We start from the raw sequence: 22,365 nt of genomic DNA, 5'->3' as shown, positions 1-22,365 counted from the left end.
GGGTGAGCCTACTCAGACAAAAGAAGAATGCCATCAAACCTCAACGTAAATCTCAACCTCTTTTGAGGCGTGAAAAAGTCTGGCTAACCTTTTTCATTCATTTAAATTTTTTAACATGTCTGCACTTACAGGCTCCAAACCGGATTTTGTGCCAAAATACTACAAGAAAGACTGTCCCCATAGTATTTCTGTCCCTGTGGGAAGCACGACATGCTGGAAATTTTAAGAGAGAGCCTGTTCTCACCACGTTTCTGGCCCAGGTTTTGCAGACCCCAGTAGTTCGGATGTGTGTTTATTTGACCTGATCCTCTGAACTTGTTAAGGTTTGCCCATGACTAACAAGTACAAAAATTTCCAGATACTGAAAATACAATACTTAGCAGTACTGAAAAAAACCCTTGTATTTAAATAATGGAGTCAAATATGTCTGCATGGAAATCAGTCTACATTTAAACTTTAATCCAGTCAATCCCTTGCTCCTTGATGAAACTGATGATTCTCAAGCACAGAAAAGTTTCATCTATTATTCTAGGACTGCTGTATTCTCCCTGTTAGTGAACGAAGATCCTAAAAATTCCAAAAAGTTTGACGCAACTTGGGCTTCTTTCCTTCTCTTCATAATATCTCATTTAAAAGACAAGTCTTGAAAACCCCGCCTAACTGATTTTATGGATTACTTTCTTCATTCAAATACATTAGGTGTAGCTAACTCCAGAGCATGACAACACCTTATCTGGTTACCAGGACTGAGTTTACTGATGGTTTCATCAGAGGAGATAAAGTTCTGAGGCATGATAACATTAGTGATGCTCTATTTTGGACACCATATTTTAAAAGAATATTTTCATTTATTATTAAGGATCTGAGTCCACGATAGAGATCCTTAGCCCTGCTCCTAGGCTATGTAAAGGGATGGAGTGGCATAAATAGGCCCTAAAAGCTCAGTATCCAGCTGGGAGAGGACTCTCCTTGCACGGGCACTGTAGAAGACAGCAGTAAGGCTGCCTTCTGAAGACCCTCTCATGAGCCCCAGCATAGGAGGCATGCTGGGGCAGGAGGGGCATGTCAGATGCAGCTCTTTGGAAATTCTGAGTACCACTGCCACCTATATGGTAACCTGAGGAGACTGCTGTAACTTAGGTTCCCAGGGCTGTCTTAAATTACACGGGGAGCCTTTTTTGCCCCTGGAACATCCCAGGATTAGGAGGGCATTTTGGGAGGATTAGCCCCATCTCCCCCCGGGGTTGTGAGTTTTGTGCTGTGCCTCGTAGTCCTGCTGGTAAAACAGTGTTGTGTTTTACACTGTGATGAGTGATGAGAGACTGACATTCAGGAGTCCTGGCTTCTATTCCTAGCTCTGCCACTGACTTGCTGTGTGACCATGGGCAAGTCACTACATCTTTCCTGTGCCTCAGTCTCATGGTCTGCAAAATGGAGATTACAACCCCATAGTTGTTGAAAAGTGTAATTAATTAATGTTCATAAAGTGCTGTGGAAACCATAGACAGAAATCCATATGTAAGTGAAAATTATTACTGTTATTAAAACAGCTTTCTCAGATTAATTTAATGTTATCAATGACCCACCCCCTGCAAACCTAGTCAAGGAAAACTTGCCTTGTTTTCAGCAAAGAATTAGAAAGTTCTGCAGGACTGGGACAATAGCAAGTGACATTTTTACCTAAGTCTTTTGTTGCCATTTTAACAATAAATACTAGTTGTATTAAATGTTGATAAATAGAGCTGACTGAGTAATTCATAACCAGTAATTGATCAGACAATTTTAGGTCCTCAGTGAAGGTACACTGGCATAAAACTGGAGTCTTTTTCTGTTGCAAACTATGCAGGAACAATTCCTTTAATTTCTTCTGTGAATTAATTTTTTCTCTCCAAAATTATGCTGATTAGGACAGATCCTCTCAACTGTTGGAGAGCAGTATAGCTCTACTGTAGTCCAAGGAGTTATGCTGCTTTATGTCAGCGGAAGATCAGGCCTATTGTTTTTTTTTTTTTTAAATCTTTGTGGGCCAAATGCAAAAAGTATTTGACATTCCAGCTATGTGGGTGAGTTGTGATTGGTCAGATAAGTCAGTTGGTATTAGTTTTACTTTCCTCAGTGGATGAGCATTTCTGATATGAAAACTTGTGTGAACAGATTTTGATGTCCACAGAAACTCAGGTGGCTTTGAAGTTAGCTTTCTGCAAACATTGCTACCTGTAAAACTTGATTATATAAATGGTTACCAAAAATGAACACAGAATGGGGCATGTGCATTTAGAGTAGATCCAACTCTCACAGAAGTCAGTGGAAGTCTTTCCAATGGAACATTTTTCAAGAGCAAGTTGCATGCTTAGAGCTCTGAGAGTCTGGAAAGAAAGATTTCAGTTCCCAACATGAGAGGACCAGGGCATGGACAAGAAGTTTTGTCGTAGGCCTGGGGAAGAAGGGACAGATTTTAGATATGATGTTAAAAACATCTCACATTATGACTGGGAATAGCAGAAAAAAGACCCAGTTCAGGATCCATTAAGGTTGTATTTGTCTGACCTACTGCTGAGAATAAAACAAAGTATAGACAATAGGATGGGAAGGAAAGGGCTCCCTTGAGTCACCTCTCCTAAATCTCTGTACCCAGCTGAATGAACTCTGCACTACACTTTCAATCCACAAATGTATCTCACATTGAAGACAGATGGCGATGACTGAATTCATGTCTTAACCTTTCAGAACTGTCTCCCCGACTTCCTTTTTGTATGGAGGGTCTGTGGAAAGATCCAGTTTTGTTCAGCTGGAGAATTATGAATGTCTTTTTCAGCCTCTCAACTTCACTCTTCAGGTAAAGTTGATCCACCTTTACAGCTTCTTCTCTTGACAGCCCATTTTTTTGTGGGGAGATTGGTGCACATTTCCTTATCTCAGAACAGTGTGTCAGACATACATTTTAGGCTGCTGTATTCACAGTGGACTACAATAGTCTCCAGGGATGGTGTTTTTCCTTATCTTAATATATTATTAAACGATTTAGAAACAGGGCATCACAGTTTCATGGGCAGGGAGCTGCCATTGTTTGGTCTGGTCTTTTTTCCCTTTCATCACATGCAGAGTGAACAGCTCTGTTCATTCAAGTGTCACATCTCAGATTCAGTCCCAAGTTTCCAAAGGGAAGAGACATTATTTTCAGCGGCATTACGGTTAAACAGAAGGATAGGCAGCGTTCATTCATGAGACCGAGCAAGTGCCCTCTCAAAAGAATCAAGGCTTGCTGCATGTAAATGTCAACACTACAGTGTACACAGTGCTCCCTACTACAGAATAGTGCAAAGAATGGGCCAGAACTGTGCAGCTTGTTTGTGTCTGTGTGGGATAGTGTGACCAGATGTCCCGATTTTATAGGCACAGTCCCGATATTTGGGGCTTTGTCTTATATAGGTGCCTATTATGCCCCACCCCCGTCCCGATTTTTCACCTTTGCTATCTGGTCACCCTAATGTGGGAGTTTAACAGCAAAGGGTAGAGGTGAGAAGGGTTCGTTTTAAATACGTCACACAGGATCTCAAAATTACCTGTGCAGGTCTATGGGATCATCCTTTTCATGTGGATGACATAGGCTACGTCCTCACTGGCGGGGGGGGGGGGTCGATTTAAGATACACATATCTTGACGTATCGGAGCCGACTTACCCCGCTGTGAGGATGGCGGCAAATCGACCTCCATGGCTCCCCCGTCGACGGCGCTTACTCCTACCTCCGCTGGTGGAGTACAAGCGTCGATTCGGGGATCGAATGTCGCGTCCCGACGAGACGCGATAATTCGATCCCTGAGAGATCGATTTCTACCCGCCGATTCAGGCGGGTAGTGTAGACGTAGCCATAGCTTCCTGGTGCAGTGTAACATGTGGGATGCATGTTAAAACAAGATCTTTTGATGGGACCAAAAGGCACTCATCTCACTACTGTCACTGTGTTTCATAGTTATCTTTACAAATCCTTTTTGACCACTAGATGGGAGTAGGGGATGACAAATCATACATACGTGGGAGGGTGGGGGATCATTTATAGAATATTGTAAACAATAGCTTTTCATTTTCCCTTCTTTCCCCTGTTCTCCTAGGCATGATGCCACTTAACTCATAATGGGTAACACATGTCTCCATCTAGGGGCAGGCTATAGTCCAGAGCAGTTAAGCCCCTCCTGTCATGCACTGCCCGTAGCTATTTATTAAAAAGGAGTAAAAGCCGGGTGTTCAAACTGGGATTTCAGGATGTTAAAGCTCTTGTGAACCAGACTTCTAGTTCCTGTGACTCTGAATTTATTCTTGAGGATTTGCAGTTTTTCCATAGTCATTTATTGGTTCGAAAACAGATAAAGACCAGATGTACTGATGTTTTGACTAGATGATTACTTTCAATAAAAGAAAATTATATAAAGTATAGGGATAGAATTTATACATTGATAATATATCCCTCCCTCCCTTCTGATCTCTCTCACGCAAACACAAGTTGCAATGTAAGAGAGTTTTCATATAGAAATTGAAAATGATACTATAACAAGTCACAGATCTGCCCTCCAGTAAAGTGGTAAACCTCGGACACTCTCTCTCTCTCTCTCTCTCTCTCTCTCTCTCTCTCACACTCACACTCACACTCACACACACACACACACACACACACACACCCAGGGTAGGGTAGGGTTTCATAATGGGTAAAGCATGGTTTGTATCACAATTTGTTTAATTGTTTTTAATGATTTTCCCGCTATTTATTAAACTTCTCCAGATGGAGAAAAGTAACATTTTCTCAACAGAAAAAAGATGAATTGCTAAAAATACATAGGGTTTGGGGCGATTTTTGTATGTGAAACTCTGCATTGAGTCAAATGTTTTGTTGTGAATAATGTGTTGTGTAATCCAAATACCTCTTATTCATGAACTGTTTTTCCTTATCATGGTGGAATTATCCATTTTTTAAATTTCTAATTTGTTACATTAGGCTCACATTTCATGCAGTATTTGTTCTGCTCCATTGTAGTTGGAGCCTCCTCTCCTTTCTTGTGCCTCAGGGCTTTTGTAAAGACTTGGCATTCTGCACCAGTCCCCTTTATCATTCATGCATTCCTCAAACTATATACAATGCCTCAAGAAAGAAGACTTGATATTTTAATATTTATAGTCCCTTTGACTCACAACAATGCTGGTGTGGATCACTATATATTTAGACAAAGAAATCTCAACATAGCTGAATGTTTTTAATTGGATTGTTTAATATTTTGATTATATAAACATTTATATATGTGTATGTATTAGCAATGGTCAGAAAATGTTTTTTCCCTCCCTATGAAAAATGTAAACAAAATATTTTAAAAACTGAAATTTTTCATGGATATCTGAAAGTTTCATGGATAAAAAATTTTGCATTTTACGCCTGAAACTTTTCAGTTTGGGGCTGGAAACTCTTTGGTTTTACAATGAAAAGTCAACGTGTTTCCATGAAAAATCTTGTTCTGTTGAAACCCCCCAAATCTTGAACTGAATTAAGGTTGCTCAAGTGCATTTCCTATCAACACAGTCAATAAACCCAGAATTCCAGTAGTCATGTTCATCATTCCATTTTGGTTTGTGCTCTTTAAGAAAAACACACACAAAATATAATGCAATGGTTACCATAATGGAAAAGAACAACATTGATAGGAAAAGCAATGCTCTTTTCATTCTTCTGGACAGCATTATTGAAGCATTCAAAATGTAGTCATTGACCGTGTGTCCACAGAATGGACAAAAGCCACATGTAATTTATTTTGGTAACTGGCTTTTTAATTACTTGCCATTGTATGTCAATGCTGTTCACTGTATAGTGCACACTGTGGGTGAAAATACTAAATGTCAAAAATGCAAAAATTAAACTAACCCCTGCTGCTGTATCCCATGCTTTTATATAACAGTTCTTAGTGGAGACTGAAAAAATTAGGGACATGAGTGAAATTTGGAAATATATCTGTAATCCATGTTCACTCTGAGTAACTGTGTAATGTCAATGAAGAGAATTACAGTTCTGCAATAATTTCATATTCATGATCTTTTATATATGTACTTGTATTTATACGTATTTTCACACTTCAAGGTTTACAACACTGGACCAAGCACACTCCCCGAATCTTTTGTTGACATTTTGTTTCCTAACCGCCTCTCTGCCAGTGGGGCTGAAACTTTTCACATTCAGCAGATGATGGTGAGTACTTTGTAATGTTTCCTCAAGTGGTGAAACTCTCCGTTTTTCTCACTTAAGTAAGATCCAACGTTAACTGTATTCTGATTAAATAGTTTGCTGTCTAGTGGAGTCTGATATAAAGCCAATCCATGTTCATTTACATCAGTTTTCTGTACAATCACCTTTTAAATAGGAAACTTAAAACTGAATATAACATTTATATCATATTATACCTCATCATTAACACAAACAGGGTTTTTGACTGGTTGCTTACAAATGTTAGTAGCCTAACGATTAAAAAACGATTAAAATCCAACCCATCATGAGTACTGTGAGAAATGGGGCACAACACTAACCAAGGCAGTGTCATTTCAGGGACTGTATGGCCTCGAAGTTCAAACAAACAAGCTATATAAAGTCCTTTTCTTTACTGGGAAGCCAAATGGAAGTTTTTCTAGAAAGGTATTTTTAGAAATCTCAGTATACCACCAAGAAAACCATCCCATGCAGGTGTTCTGACATAGGATTCACTTTTGGGGTTTTGGGTTTTTTTAAGTTTGGGTTAATATGTTAAAATATGTTTTGTATTGATGAGATGTTGAAAGGAAGAGTTGGCTAGGGAGCTGATTCACTCCTCCCCTTTACAAATTCATAGTAATTGGATGTGTGTGGGAAACTGTGCAGAAAAGGTACAACCCAACACCCCAACTCACAGGTAAGTTGGGAGGCTGCATTTGTGGCTGCTTTTCTAGCCTTTTGGCTGGAAAAGTAGCTGCAGCTGTTATACGCCCCAAATGCAGGTGTTTATGTCACTGGAACCAGGCAAATGTATATCCAATGACCTCTTCTTTCGCACATAACCGACATCCCTGTTCATGCCAATCAGTCTGTGGCTGGTGCAAAACAATAGCAGGTAGAAAAGCCCACCTTGCATTGCTGCTTTGCTTGTGCCCCTTCCCAGGGCTTTTTGCCTGGAAGAGTTTAGATATTTGTAGAAGCATCTAGAAACAGGGAGGGAAGAACCAGCATCATGTTACCTGCCAGAGTTGCTCAGATTGAGCCCATCCTCCAGCCCTTGCAGGATTTTTTACCTCCCAGGCCTTTTTAATGCTTTGTTCAGCCTAGTTTAAAATGCAGAAGACAGTCCAGACTCAGTGTCACGTTGCTCACTCTATGCAATGTGGCATTTGTCTTTTGGCATTTACAGGTTTATGCCCATAAACTTTAATACTTGCTCCCCAAGGGACTGAGTTATGGGTGTTAGGGCAGATGGTAAGGTCATGAAAGTCTTTTAGAACAAAGTTCCAAACTTAGGCTTCTTAGGATTAGGCCCCGTGATGTGTTGGAAATGTAGGCACTTGTTTAACACTAACATTCACTTTCCCCAGCTGTCTAGCAATGTCCTCTTGTGGGATTGTGTGGCATGTTTTCACTGATACTGCTATTCTCTATCTATCTGTCTAAGAAGATTATGGTATAGGGCCCCCATGTAGTATTTGAGCTTCTCATAAGCATTAATGAATTTATCCTCACAAACTCTCGGGGAGGTAGGGAAGTGTTTTACAGATGAGGAGTTGAAGCACAGAGAGATTAAGTGATTTGCCTGAGGTCACGCAGGAAGTGTGTGTCAGAGCTGGGCATTGAATCTGTCTCCTAAGTCTGTGTCTAGTGCCTTAAGCACAAGACCACCCTACCTCCTTGCCGAGGTTTTATTGACTGAAAAGGGGAAATTAAGCCATTGAACTTTTGAGGCATCATAGTGCAGAACAAACATCCTTTTAAAAAACAAATTATATCCAAAAGCAGCAGACTGGAATGAACTCTGGAAAATGGGTCAGAAGTAGCCGCTTTGCAAAAAGACTTTTGTAAGCACATTTACTAACGATTCCCATGTTTCTGATCAGTCTGTACTTCCCGTAGCACAAACATCAGCTGATGCAGTTGTGCAGAGGAATAGTGTCCCTTTCAGAACAATGCATAGCAAAGTTACCCGAAAGTTATTCTTTTGCTTTCACATTCTTAGAAGTCAACTAGGGTGACCAGATGAGATGAAGAAAATATCGGGACACCGGGAGGGGGAAGGGAAGGGGGGGAGGGGGGAAGCCGAGTGTTGCCGGCCGGCTGAGAGCAAAAGAAAAAAGAAAAAAGCCGAGTGCTGCCGGCCGGCCGAGAGAAAAAAAAAAAAAAAAAAAAAAAAAAAGCCGGCACAAAATATTGGGACAAAAATTGTGTCCCGACCAGAGATCGGTCAGGACGCAGGACAAACAGCCCAAAATCGGGACGGTCCCGATTTTATCGGGACGTCTGGTCACCCTAAAGTCAACATGATCAGACCTTTCAAAATGGATGAAGTTGCAATTATAATAAGAATGTTTATAAAGTTGCATAAACAATCATAGAATCATAGACTATTAGGGTTGGAAGGGACCTCAGGAGATCATCTAGTCCAACCCCCTGCTCAAAGCAGGACCAAGCCCCAGACAGATTTTTGCCCCAGATCCCTAAATGGCCCCCTCAAGGATTGAACTCACAACCCTGGGTTTAGCAGGCCAATGCTCAAACCACTGAGCTATCCCTCCCCCTGTGAATGTGAATAATCGGTGGTTAATTGCCAGGATTTACTCTTAAAATTCATTTCATCGGCATCTTAAGTTTTGATGGCATAACAAATTTTTCTGAAAGCCATTTAATACTTGTGCCTGCCTGTCAAAGTTGATTTGACCCATTTAATGTACACTACAGCATTGCAGTTTATGGATGCAAGCACCTAGAGTAACTATAATGCACATTTGTGTTCAGTATTCATATAGAGTACAGCGTAATCTATATCCATGGTCTCCAAACTTTTTTGATCGTGCACCCCATTAGTAAAAAATTTTTTAGCACGCACCCCGCTAAAAAATTTGGTGCTCCCGGCCAAACTCTCGAAGCAAAAAAAAAAAGCCACTCAGACTCCCGTCCGAACTGCCGAAGGGGGGGGAAAAAGTGGCGCTGCTCCGGTGGCGCTCCTCCTGCCGCGCACCCCGAAGGATCCCCTTGCGTGCACCCCACTTTGGAGACCACTGATCTATATTGTACCATGAGCCAATCGTTCTATATTGTGTGGATTGGGTTCTTGTTCCATAATTCAGTCACAAAAATAATACGAAGAGAGTTGGATACAGCCCATTAGAACTGTTTGTGTCTACTGGAGGCATTTGTAGACAAGATTATCTCACTCCCTTTAAAACTGATAGCATGTTTCTCCTGTCTGTTGCTCTGAGCTTTTTGCTTTATTGCAGAAACTCTTCTAAAAGATTTTATTTCCCAGCAATGCAGTAATGATCTCAGATACCAAAGGCTAGAATGCTTGCTGCAGCTCTCTGCCTTTTACTTCCCAAATCACCCAAATAACACTACTTGTTTATCCTTGACCCCCTCCATTGTCCTCTTTTCCCCTCCCACCCAGCAAGGAAGTGCTGGTAAGTTCTTCCTTCCTCATCAGCGGGTTAATTACAGTTTGGAGAAGCAAATACAGCAATAAGCAGAGGGGAAGGAAAGGAGCCTGCATTACATACTGTTCTTAGCAACATAGAGTCCTGTGACACCTTTAAGACTAACAGATGTATTGGAGCATAAGCTTTCGTGGGTGAATGCCCACTTCATCCGACGAAGTGGGCATTCACCCACGAAAGCTTATGCTCCAATACATCTGTTAGTCTTAGGGTTACCATATTTCAATAGTGCAAAAAGAGGACACTCCACGGGACCCCGCCCCCACCCAACTCCACCCCTTCCCCGCCCCAACTCCACCCCTTCCCCACCCCAACTCCGCCCCCTCCCCTGAGCACCCCACATTCCCCCTCCTCCCTCCTGCCCCCCGGCTGCTGCTGTGCTGGGGAAGTTGCTTCGGCCCCTGCCGCGGTGGAGAGCGGCAGGAGCCGGGAAAGTTGGAGCCCGGGGAGGAGGCGGTCCCCTTACCATGCCACCCTATTTTCCCGGATATGTTCGGCTTTTTGGAAATTCCTCCCGGACAGGGATTTTGAGGACCAAAAAGCCGGACATGTCTGGAAAAATCCGGACGTATGGTAACCCTACCTCTGACACTCACCTCTCCCTCCACTGGAGGGACTCCCCTGTCCATACCTATCTCGGGGCCTTCCTTTAAAGGGGCATCCCCATATCAGCGGGGTCTACTTGGAAAAGATAATATTTACTCCCTTGTGTGGCTGAGCTGGGCTGTGACAATCCAACCCATCATGAGTACTGTGAGAAATGGGGCACAACACTAACCAAGGCAGTGTCATTTCAGGGACTGTATGGCCTCGAAGTTCAAACAAACAAGCTATATAAAGTCCTTTTCTTTACTGGGAAGCCAAATGGAAGTTTTTCTAGAAGGGTATTTTTAGAAATCTCAGTATAATGACAAATTTCAAGCTCAGTTAAATAACTTTTTTGTGAAATGATGCAGAGCACAATTAGTACAGAGACATGAATAGTGAGAGATCCAAGCTGGTTTGCCTGATATTGTGTAAAAATGTGTGTAACTTTGATATAGAAGGCCTTGCCAAACTAATTATCGAAGCATATGCAACCATCATCGTAGACAGTGACTTGTTTATACTGCTCTATATACTATACCAGTGTTTCTCAATCTGGGAGTCGTGATTTATTTGATAATTTATATGGTAAAAATGAGAAAATAAGCAATTTTCCAGTAATACTGTGGTGTGATACTTGTATTTTTATGTCTGATTTTGTAAGCAAGTAGTTTTTAAGTGAGGGGTACTCAAGACAAATCAGCCTCCTGAAGGAGGTACAGTAGTCTGGAAACATTGACAACCACTGCTCTAATTGACCTGGATCAAGAATGTCTTTGTTTTACTTTCTGTTTCTATAGTAAGGCTATTGGGATATCAGCATTAAAATACAGTCTCAGAAGGATTTTTTGAATCATGTTTTTAAGAAATTTCATAAATGGACCACTGCACTTCCCCCAAATTAATGAGTCTGATGTTTCATTTTTTAAGACCAAAGGTCCCTGCATCTTCCAAGTATTAGAGTGAGTTGTTTTCCAGAAACCCAAAGGTGGAAGTTCATTAGCAATCTATTTGTGTGTAATACATTTTATAGTAACAAATAAAAAGGAAGTCACAACTGGTCTAGTCAAATTTGCTTCCTGCCCTCTAGTCAGGGACATATCTCCCTGCTGTCAACAGTTCTCTCCGGAAACAGCAAAAGAAAGATCCCAGATCAATCTATGAAACTGAAAAGGGTATTCCCAGAAACACTGAGAAAATGAATGCCAAGGGCTTTTGTTACACTTTACCAGGGAGATCAGGAGTGAATGCACCGAACTGAAAACTCATTGCTGCGGAAATAAACACTCAGGGCTAGACTCTGCTTGGAGACAGCAGAATCTGCTACCATTTGCTGCTCTGAGGTGTACAGTGCCTCACAGAGCTGGGGAAAGGAGGCAAGACCGTGGCTGGCAGTGCAGGAGAGAGTAAGGTGCATCGCTGGCCTCCCCTCTGCGCTGCTATGGTGCCGAGCACCCCCCTCGCCGGGCCCCCCAGGCGGGGGGAGAGGTGACACCCACACGTGCCCCAGGCCGGGCCAAGCCGCGGTGGGGTCCCTGTCACTTTAAGAGCGGGGCTGGGCTGAGCAGAGCCGGCGGGGGGTCGCTCCGCTCCCGGCTGCAGGCTGATGCCAGAGCCTGGGCTGAGAGCCAGGCTCGTCTCCTGCACCAGCTCCGGGCGAGGCTTTGCTGCGGCTCCCCCAGTCCTCCCGGGCCGGGCCGCCGCACGGTAGGGGCAGGTTGCATGAGGCAGGGCAGGACCCGGTGGGGGCCGAGGGCTGAACAGGCCCGGCAGGGGGCTGCTGGAGGGGGGAAGCTTGGGAAGGGGTGGCATGGCCTCAACCCCCTGGGGCTGCCTGCCCCGCGGAGGAGGCAGAGGGGCGCAAGCCGCAGCAGGACCCCAGCCCCCCGGGAGAGGGGATCTGGGGCCAGTCCAGGGAGGCAGGAGCAGCCCTGGGGGTGCTGGGCACGTGCAGGGCAGAGCCCCGGGAGAGCCCCAGCCCCGCGGCGGGCAGTGCTGCAGAGAAGGAGCCCGCGCCCCCCGGCGGGCGAGGGGAGCCCCTGGCAGGGGGAGCCGGGTCGCCCGCACCCACCTCTTGTGGCCGCTCCATGCTGCTCCCAGTACCGCTTTCTGCCGGCGCGGCTGCCCTGTCAGCCGCTTTTGGATCTTTAAATAGCTGTCCGGGGGGAATTTGTAAAAAGCTAAAAATGTCCGGGATTTCCCCCAGACGGCTATTTAAAGACCCAAAAGCCAGACGTGTCCGGGGAAACCCGGACGTATGGTAACCCTAGTTAGTCTTAAAGGTGCCACAGGACTCTCTGTTGCTTTTTACAGATCCAGACTAACACGGCTACCCCTCTGATACTGTTCTTGTGTTTCTTGAAGAGGCAGATCGGTTGGTCATCATAACTAGTCTGTCCATTTTAGAGATGTTAATTTCCCCACACCAGACTGTGCTAAATATATCTTGATTTCCAGTTACCATAACAAAAGGTTGTCCAAAGGTCATAAGCCAAGTCTTCTGCGCAGTGAAGAAGCATTTGTGCAGAAGTCAAATGTTTGTTAGGAAACTGTGTCTGCTCTCCCATGTGGTCACCAAGCTGGAGGATTATTGCTGATAAAACAAATAGACTTTTGCATAGTTTGTTTGAGACTACTATATAACCACAGACAGAGATTCACTAATGAATGGGTTGCAGGAGAATTCATCTTAGGCAAACATTTATGCAGCTTATATTGTATTGCCTGACTGCACAAAAAGACTAAGATGAATACAATAAGAAAATTCCAGAGTCTGTCCATCTTTAGGAAATTCTGAAAAACCTTCCTCTTCCAAAAGGCTTTACCACCACTAGAATGGAACTCACAATATTCCTACTCCTAAAACCCCAATCAATCAGCCTGAAATAAATCAACCTAAACAATAAAGCCAAAACCAAAATTAGAATTATACTAAATGTAAAATATCAAAGCCTTGAATTCTAACTGAGCAGAGTTTTTACCCCAAAAAGGGAGACGTGCCAAAGATTCCCATGAAGTCCATTTGGGACATTATTCTTGCTATTGACTTTGTGTGGAAGGTGCTCAGATACTACAGTGATGGATGTTAGTATCAGCCCTAAGGTAGATAAATAGAAAACATATTTAATAATACTTTGTACTTATGTAGCACCTGGCTTTCAAAGATCTCAAAATAACTTACAAACATTAAGTGTCTCAACTCCCCTGCGAGAGTGCGTATGTATCATACAGGTGGCTACACACAGATAAAGAATAGCTTGTCCCAAATCATGCAGATTAGGGTTACAGTTAACAGAACTCTGGAATTTTGACTCCCAGGCCCCAGCTATAGCCACTAGCTTAGATACTTTCCTACAAAAGAAAACATTGCTTAATAAACGTGTGGCTTTTGGTTTTAAACTGAAGTAATAAAGAGCTTCCAACAAATTTGTAGGAGTGGAATAGAGAGCTAGTTTGACTTGTCAACCAACAAGCCTCCATCTGTATGGATTGTCACATGGGCATCTGTACCAAATTAACCATGGGATTTCCTGAAGCTATTGTTAAATTAACAGTCCTGGATTACTCTGATCAGGCGGCTCTATGGAGTTGGATCATATTGCTCGTTTCATATTTATTTTATTTTTAGGGAAAGTATGTATGCTTATGAAAGTCAAGAGACTAACAGTTGGAAAATGAGTTTGTCTGTTTAAACTGGAAGCCAAATCTGGTGCAGGCAGAACCTTCATCCAGAGGGACCATGCTTTGTAGGATTGCCAGATTTTTCAGTCTCCATTCAAGTGATTCCTAGAATCAAAGCAGAATTGTTTTAAACTGGAGTGAGCTGTATGTATGTTTTTGGATTTCTGGGAAGAGCTAACTGTTATGAGCAACATGCAGGCCAACAAAATCATGTATTTAAAGAGCCTGTTTGGTTGGACTAAAATTATGACTATGAAAAGTACTATTATTGTTATTACTCAGATTGAGGCCCAGCTAGGTGTTAAACATGCATATAGTAAGAGACAGTCCCTGCCCAAAGAGCTTGTAATCTAAATAGACAAGACAAAGGGTGAGAAAAAGAAATGACTATGATCCCCAGTATGCAAATAAGGAACTGAGATACAGAGAGATTAAATGATTTACCCAAATGAACCGAACCCAGTTCTCCTGAGTCTTGGTCCAGTGGTTTAACTGCAAGATTGTTCTTCCTCTCGAGTTCCTTATTCCTTTCTGATATGCAGTTCCCTTTGCCCTTCAACAGGAACAGATAAAAAGCCCATACTGATTAAAAGAACAAAAGGCAAAATTACAAAAAACCTTTGAGGGGTTTCCCCATGGTTGCAACTTCATTTCACAGAAGTTTTTGGTGTTCTGTGATTAGGTGAAATCTGTATCATACCATTAGAAGAAAATGGATGTATTTAGGGTTAAAAAAATAGAACAAATTAATTGTGGAAGAAATTAATAAATAGCAAAAGGGAAACAAACAGATATTGTATTCCAAGATAGCATATTAATTTAGCAACAAAAATGTTCATTTCAGCATTACTCTCTTCATGAGAAGAGTGAAACACAAAAACTCAAGTGGAATAAATGCCAGGGTCACACGTCTTTGCTGGTTGATGCCAGGTTACTTTTTAAAATCCCTTTTGTACAGTATATTGTTTGCTTCCTTGCATTTATCAAGGCATAAGTCAGGCAAGGCCCAGAACACTCGAAAGGGAGGAGTTAAATTTATTCACTCATCCTATGAAGAGTCCAAAGCAGGTTCAGACTTTTCTTCATTTACCCTGTGAAAAGAAATTTTAGAATTCTAGAAACTTAAACATAGTCATGGTCTCTGGTGTTGATCTTGGACTTGCTCCCATTCTGTGTCAAGGATCTAAGGTTTGGCAACCTCACTGCAGATGTTCAAAATCTCAAGTGATAGGAGAATATTAGAGCATCTTAACTTAAAGTGGTTGTGCATATCTGAAAGCTGCATTAGGAATATGAATAGACTGTTAGGATATGTTACTGGACACCACACCTTCATAGAGTAACAGAACTCTCTCATATGATCCCCATGCAGAAAACCTCTTGTTTGTTGGCAGCCAATTGAAGATTTGTTTAGTTTCTTTTCTTCAAAGTTTCAAGACTTGGCTCTCGCTATATGCACACAGCGAGAGAATGCCAGGACATAAATGTCACTGATAATACTCTGGGTAGCTCATTGTCATCATGACAGCTATTTACTCTAAAGCTACTGGCCACCATTGAGATGAGATTTGTATATGGAAATTCCAGAGTTACACCAAGGATTAATTTGGTCCATTGTGCTGATCATCTCTTCAGCATCTAGCTTATTGCAATGACTGCTGCACATGCACATTTGTTTGGCATTTGTCCTTCCTCTCTGGTTCCTCGAAATCACAGGGGTCTATGTCCATAATGGAAGAGGTTATTCACTCAAGGGAGTATATTGGACAATAGTTTGTTGACCCTCTTGCCTAATTTAATTTAATTTTTTTGGAGACAGAAGGCAGTTGGAAATCTTTTCCTTTCTGGAGCCACCCCACATCATCTTTTGAATCTCCCTTTGCCTCGGTACCCTTTAATCTAGTGGAGGAGTATAGCATGCCTGCCCTGTATAGCCTGTTCTAGACCGGCCAGGAGGGGTTCTGTGAGTGTATGCTGCTTTTATAGTCATCCCACAAGACAGGCATATTATGTCTTCCTCTGAGCCTGGCCCTTATGTGCTAGGGAGGAGGATCCCAAAGGTAACTCTCAAAGATCTCCTAGGAGTGTGTTCCTACCATCAGCATGAAGAGCAGAAGCATGTGTCAGTATTGAAGCAGGTTTTCTCAGGGGATTTGGGTGGCCCATTCCCTGATGAGATCTACTTCTCTGGTGGAGTGCCCTTGTTTGGTGAAGGCAGTTTTAAGTGTGCTAAAATGTGTATTCTGAACTTTCGCCTTGGAGCATCTTCTGTGATATCTGAGTGCCTGGATGTAGATAACAGATTTCTTGGAGTGTTTGAGGTGATTACTGGATCTGTGAAGGTAGATGTGGTGATTCATGGGTTTCTTGCAGATAGTTGTCTGTAAGGTTCCATTGTAAAGCTGATTGTGGTGTCTAGGAAGTTGATGCTGGTGTGGGAGAGTTGTACAGAGAATTTGATGGCTGGGTGGTGGTTGTTGAAATAGTGGTGGAAATCTATGAGGGAGTTTAGATAGTCTGTTCATAGGATGAAAATATCATTGATTTAACTCAGGTAGAACTATCGCTGGTTTCATGGTGCATTTGTCCAGAAATATTTCTTGACATTTTGGTTTACTGGGAGAATCTGAATAGTTGTTTACCACCATACAATGTTGGTCAGATTTGCATGTACTGATGCAGAAAACAACTCTTGCATACAGTGCTCGGTAGTGCTTTCATTAGAGAGTGGAGATGGATGTTTGCTTAAAAAAGTTCTCCATGACTATTAGTTTTAATTTTTAAATGAAATCCCTTTGAATGCATTTCCTACTCTTGTTGTTCATTTTGTCCAAACACTCTAGTGAATGAGAGTGCTGACAGAATATTCGTGGAGGCAGCACATTTTAAGTGAATATTGGCTAAAGAATTTTTGTGTGGAAAATACATTTTGAATTTATAAATATAAGTACTTACACCAAAAAGACTGATTACTGTGAGTCATGCTTATCCAAGCAAGGAACTGGACCTATGTATTCAATCAAAACACATCACCAAAGTTCAAATTGTGAGTATTGAATATTCACAACAAACCTTCAAACTGCTATTGGTCAGTTTGTAGACAGAAAAAGAAGTGACATTTGTCAATCACTACAATTTTTTCAACAGACTTTACTCATGACCTGAAGATATTGAGGTAGTTTGGTATTCTGATTAACACCTTGGGTCAGTTACACTGTGGCTGTTTTCTCTCTGGAGAGAACGGCACCTTCATGGCTGTAGAAATATATGGAATCCCAGAGCCTTGGTAAAGGGAGCTGATTTGCTTCTTCCTATGTGTGGATTTAGATTTCACTCAGAAGGAAGCAAGAAGTCTTATCAGTTGAGCTAGATGTATGCACCAGCCTTTCTCGGATGCATGAAGGAAACAGAAGGCTGTGAATATATCATGGCAATCAGGAGTTTTACTGAGGCCTGGTGAAGAACGTACAATAGACTTTTTGTAAGCTTCCTGGCCAGGGAATTCACCCCTGAAGAATTACTGAATCACAGGAGGACAGAGTCAGCATTTTTTGTTTGTTTCAGGGAGTGTGAGAATAATATCCTTTTCCCCATTCTCCCATTGGTGGAGCTTTAACATGCCAAAAATAGTAGGGAAGAAAACTTGAAATGAATGATTAATTATTTTAACATAAAAGTTTCCTGTAAGTTTTGATTTATGAGTCAGCCTTTTGATTGTAAATAATTTGCTATAGTAGCATCTAGTTTGACGAGATTTGGGACGGATGTACGTTCTGCAACTAAAAGTAGGGAAGTGGATCATAAGATGATTGTGATTGTGTAAATAAAGTGCCTCCTTGTTTGGCTGGATAGGGTTAAACGCCTATGCCTGAATAGGAACAAGAGGGTCATGTTAGATGGCTGTCCTAACTGTTGAAATCCAACCTTGTGAGAATGTTCCTGAGTCCATAAAATGAAACCATTATCAGGTAGTGTTGAACAATCCTGACGTATAAGGTGGAAGTTTTAGGGGGTTCTCTCTCTCTTTCTGACAGCAAGAAATAAGAATTTAAAAACATTGCAGGTTAAGAAGGATCAGTTTTTTGTTTAATCTAGGCAGAAAGATAGCGTAGTGAGTTATTAATTCCATGAATTCTGAGTCCAAGCCAGGACATAAAGAAGCTCTGTATGGTGATAGTAGGCACCATAGACTATGCCACTTAGTCCGAAAACTAGAGAGCCAGGGGAGAATTACAGGGTCTTACCCTCTGTCCTGTAGCCTAAATAGAGTCCTTACCATGGAGGCCTGTCTCATCTCTTTGTTGCATGAAAATGCTATTGGTAGTTTTCTAAGTCTTTCAGGGAAAACCAAACACCTGTTTAAATATAACTCAGCAACATTTGGGTCAGCTGCTCTGAAATCAGGAAAGCTGTACAATAGAGACTCTCTTGGTTCTTGCAAAGTTCCTCCAGTTTATCAGATATTGATCTCTCCTTTCACAGCACTGCTAAAAGTTGCCCGGTGGTGCTTGGAAACATTGTGAGGTGCTCTAAACCCTGGCAGATTGAGAGTTCTGAATGTGCCCTAGAAGTGACCTTTTCAGACTCCATAAGGAAACCAATTTTTCTGCTTTGTTTTCAGAGCCTTTTGCTGATCACCCAGCCAAGTAATAACATTAACACAGCAGGTTTAAAAAACACCATGGGCTTTTATGCCATCTAGGAAAGGGATTGATTCGAGTTGGGTAGGAGCTGGGATGAAGGGGAGGGTATCAGAGAAGGGTCAGCTCCTAGCTTGCAGGTTATAGAAGAAGCTCTCTAAAAGAAATATACCTTAAACTTTGTTCAACATGATATCGTGATTGGGCTTCTTACAGTACATAAGAGGAAGGAAGAACATAAATGTCAGTGCTTTCCTCCTGGATTTCAGCGGCTAAAGACTCGTGTGTATATATACAGCATGTGAATGTTAGGTGTAAACTGTCCTTTTGGTTGCCATGTATGGCATTGCTCAGTTGTAGGCCTAAACTTCGTGTGGGCATTAAAAATAAATCAAAGTAATGCTTGCTGTTTCTTCTCTCTGTTTATGTAATGGTGCCCTCTGTCTCAGTAGGGAACCTTTCTCTTGTGAGAGTCACGGACTTTAAATCTGAATATTTTTGCTATTCTTGCTCAACTAGACATGTGGCGCCAGTTCTTGGATTAAATACTTCTGTGGGTGGCTGCTTAGTATTTGCAAGCAAATGTCAGGGCCAAATCCTGCCCTGGCCAGAGCAGTGAGAGGCAGCAGAAAAGCTGCCCAGTGCCTCAGCTGCTACAGGATTCCTCAAAGTGGGTTGAGGGAACAGAAGTCCAGGTGTGCACTTAATTGCCTCTCTGAGCAGGAGCGAACGTGTCCCAAGCAAGCACTTGCTGCTTGACAGTGACATGCCCATTAGTTAGCTGGGGATGGCTGGACTTGCTTCTTAACCCACAAGACCAATGTGATAGCAAGGCCCACCTCTTAGCACGTTTTACGCACTACCAACTGCGTCTGTTCTAATTAGGGCTGGGCAAATGACTGGTTTTTAGGTTTGCTGTCAGTTCAGGGAAGAAAAAGTAGGTTCCGCTTGAACCTCTGATACCTCTGAAAAATTTCAGTGAACCAAAAATGTCAACAGCACTTCACTTTTGGGTCAAACGAAACATTTTGTTCATCAACCCATTTAGTGTCAGGACACTTGTTGACATAAGAGGAAATGAAGGGTTGTATTCACAAAACATCTTGAGGAGCAGGTGGTGATGCCCACCTTCCAGTAGTAGCGCATTGGTTAGGGCACTCCCCTGGGATGTGGGAGATGTGGGTTCAGTTCTCCCTCTGCCTAATGTGGGGAAGGGATTTGAACGTGGGTCTCCCACATTGTAGGAGAGAGTCCCAACCCCTGTGCTATAAGGTAGTCTGTGGTGGGTCTCAGTCTTTCCTGTTGAAGCTGTTCTGCTTTGCATAAAATACTTTAATAGTCATTGGGGGATGGACACACACACACACACACACACACACACACAGAAAAGTTTTGCTCAGATCTAATTCTAACGTTTACAGAGGATGAACAGGATCCTCTGTCAGTCTTTCTTCCTCTTCCCACTTCCTGGAACCCTAGAACAGAAGATGGGTGGATTTACCTCAAAAAGAAGGGTGATTGTGGTATGGTTAAAGGAGGTTGATTGCCAGTATCCATTTGTTTAGCCAGTTATTAACCAGTAAAGTGACTAAAACTGCAGGAACATTTCATTGTGTGGGGTCGGGGAGAAGGGGCAAGGTATATCAGTGGAATGTAATAATAGACTACATTGGCTCTTATTTCAAATCTTATAACCTGTTATACACACTTCAATAGTTAGACCATAAAAATAATGGCCAGGTAATATAATTTGATGAAGCTCCATTGACTTAAGCTGAGGATTGGGCCACATTACTTTTGGCGATGTGTGGTGGAATGGATGAGTCTTAAGGATTCATCTCTCTGACCGGTGGTCAGAAAGGTTTATTTGCATGCAGTTTGAGCCAGCTGATGTAGATCAGCATAACTCCATTGAATTCAGTGCCAGTTTATGCCATCTGTGGATTTGGCCCTTTAACTATTAGCTGAATAAGTAGTACACAAACCTACAATAGAATTTTACTATCAGAATTCATTGTGTGTTTGTAGAATCTCCATATAGTAATTTAACTTTGCAACTTTTAATCACTATTTAAGGACAATGTTTGAGTTCTTAGATTACCCCTTTGTCTTTAGCAACATCGCTGTTATTGTGTTGGTTGAATTCTTCCAGGGTTAATTTTTTTATCCTTTTCTGTTGTTTCAGAGGTTCTTAATTTATTGCCAGAATCAACAGACTGTTCTGATTCAAACATATTTCATTATCTATGAATATTAAACATTTTTGGCAAGTACAACAAGTGCTAAGATAACATGCTTACATAGCTTATTTTTCTACTATATATAGCCTGACCTGGCCTGGAATTTTTTTATACTCTTTAGATCTGAACATGTATGACTTTTTCAATTAACTACTCATATCAGTTTGTCTATATAAAATTAACACAAATTATGAATGAGTTGGGTCACTTCCATGAAACAATTTTCCCCGATACTAACATATACAAATTCTGCTTTACATTTCAGACAAATGAAAGGGGATCTGTTATTTCTTATTTAATTTGCAGACTTCAACCATTTGTTACGCACACATACATAAAGTCACTTAAAATGGTAAAAAATAAAGATACATAGAAGCTATCTGGCAGCAATTTCAAGAGGGAAGGTTTGGCCATAGTTACTGGAGCCAGGATACTCTGGGACTTATGAGGAAAGCATCCATTTTAGGGATGAACAGTATTAACAATTTTGTGAAACAACTGACCTATGTTCAGACCACAAGTGTGTTTTCCGAACCTTTATAATTTGTCATTCAGAAAATTTTATGACTCTTGATGTTTCCCTGAACTTGCTGAACTATATTCCCCCACAATCACTCAAATGTGGATTTGGTTCCATCATAGACATTCAAGGCCCGATTCTCCTTTTTATCTTTGAGGGCTGGTCCACACTAAGCCCCTAGTTCGAACTAAGATACGCAACTTCAGCTACATGAATAACGTAGCTGAAGTCGAAGTATCTTAGTTCGAACTTAAAGGTACTTACCGCGGGTCCACACGCGGCAGGCAGGCTCCCCCGTCGACTCCGCCTACTCCTCTCACGGAGCAGGATTACCGGCGTCGACGGCGAGCACTTCCGGGATCGATTTATCGCGTCTAGACAAGATGCGATAAATCGGTCCCAGAAGATCGATTGCTTGCCGCCGAACCAGCGGGTAAGTATAGACGTACCCTGAGCGCAATGAAGCTGCTTCTGTTTGCCATCAGTGTAAGTCAGGGTACGTCTTCACTACAGGGGGGGGTCGATTTAAGATACGCAAATTCAGCTACGCGAATAGCGTAGCTGAATTCGACGTATCGCAGCCGACTTACCCCGCTGTGAGGACGGCGGCAACATCGACCTCCGCGGCTTCCCGTCGACGGCTCTTACTCCAACCTTCGCTGGTGGAGTAAGAGCGTCGATTCGGGGATCGATTGTCGCGTCCTGACGGGACACAATCAATCGATCCCCGAGAGGTCGATTTCTACCCGCCGATTCAGGCGGGTAGTGTAGACCTAGCCTCAGAGGGGAATCAGGCTTCTGGAAGGGACCTGGGATTTTTGCTTTACCCCTTAGGTTTGATATAATGATGAATTTCTTTACAGGGACTGGAGGCTGTTCCCAGGATAAAAAAATGGGCTGGAGATCTGTATTTGCTTGCCAGGTTTCGTTTGTAACATGTGTGCACTAAGCGTGGTATTAGTACTGAGCTGCTTATTTCTAGCAGGGAGATCAGACTTATGT

At 42.2% G+C, this 22,365-nt stretch overlaps 1 protein-coding gene across 2 annotated transcripts in view; it reads left to right on the top strand.

Moving 5' to 3' along the window:
- Nucleotides 1–22,365, top strand: part of ITGA9 (integrin subunit alpha 9) — a 305,024-nt gene that overhangs the window by 236,023 nt on the left and 46,636 nt on the right. For both annotated transcript variants that reach the window (XM_065399121.1, XM_065399120.1), the window contains 2 exons: nt 2,728–2,836; nt 6,117–6,224. In XM_065399121.1, the coding sequence (XP_065255193.1) occupies nt 2,728–2,836; nt 6,117–6,224 (217 nt within the window). The remainder of the gene's footprint in view (nt 1–2,727; nt 2,837–6,116; nt 6,225–22,365) is intronic.

Source organism: Emys orbicularis, chromosome 2 (assembly GCF_028017835.1).
Source record: "Emys orbicularis isolate rEmyOrb1 chromosome 2, rEmyOrb1.hap1, whole genome shotgun sequence".
In the NCBI taxonomy this organism is placed as follows: Eukaryota; Metazoa; Chordata; order Testudines; family Emydidae; genus Emys; species Emys orbicularis.
This window is presented reverse-complemented; position numbering and strand designations above follow the sequence as displayed.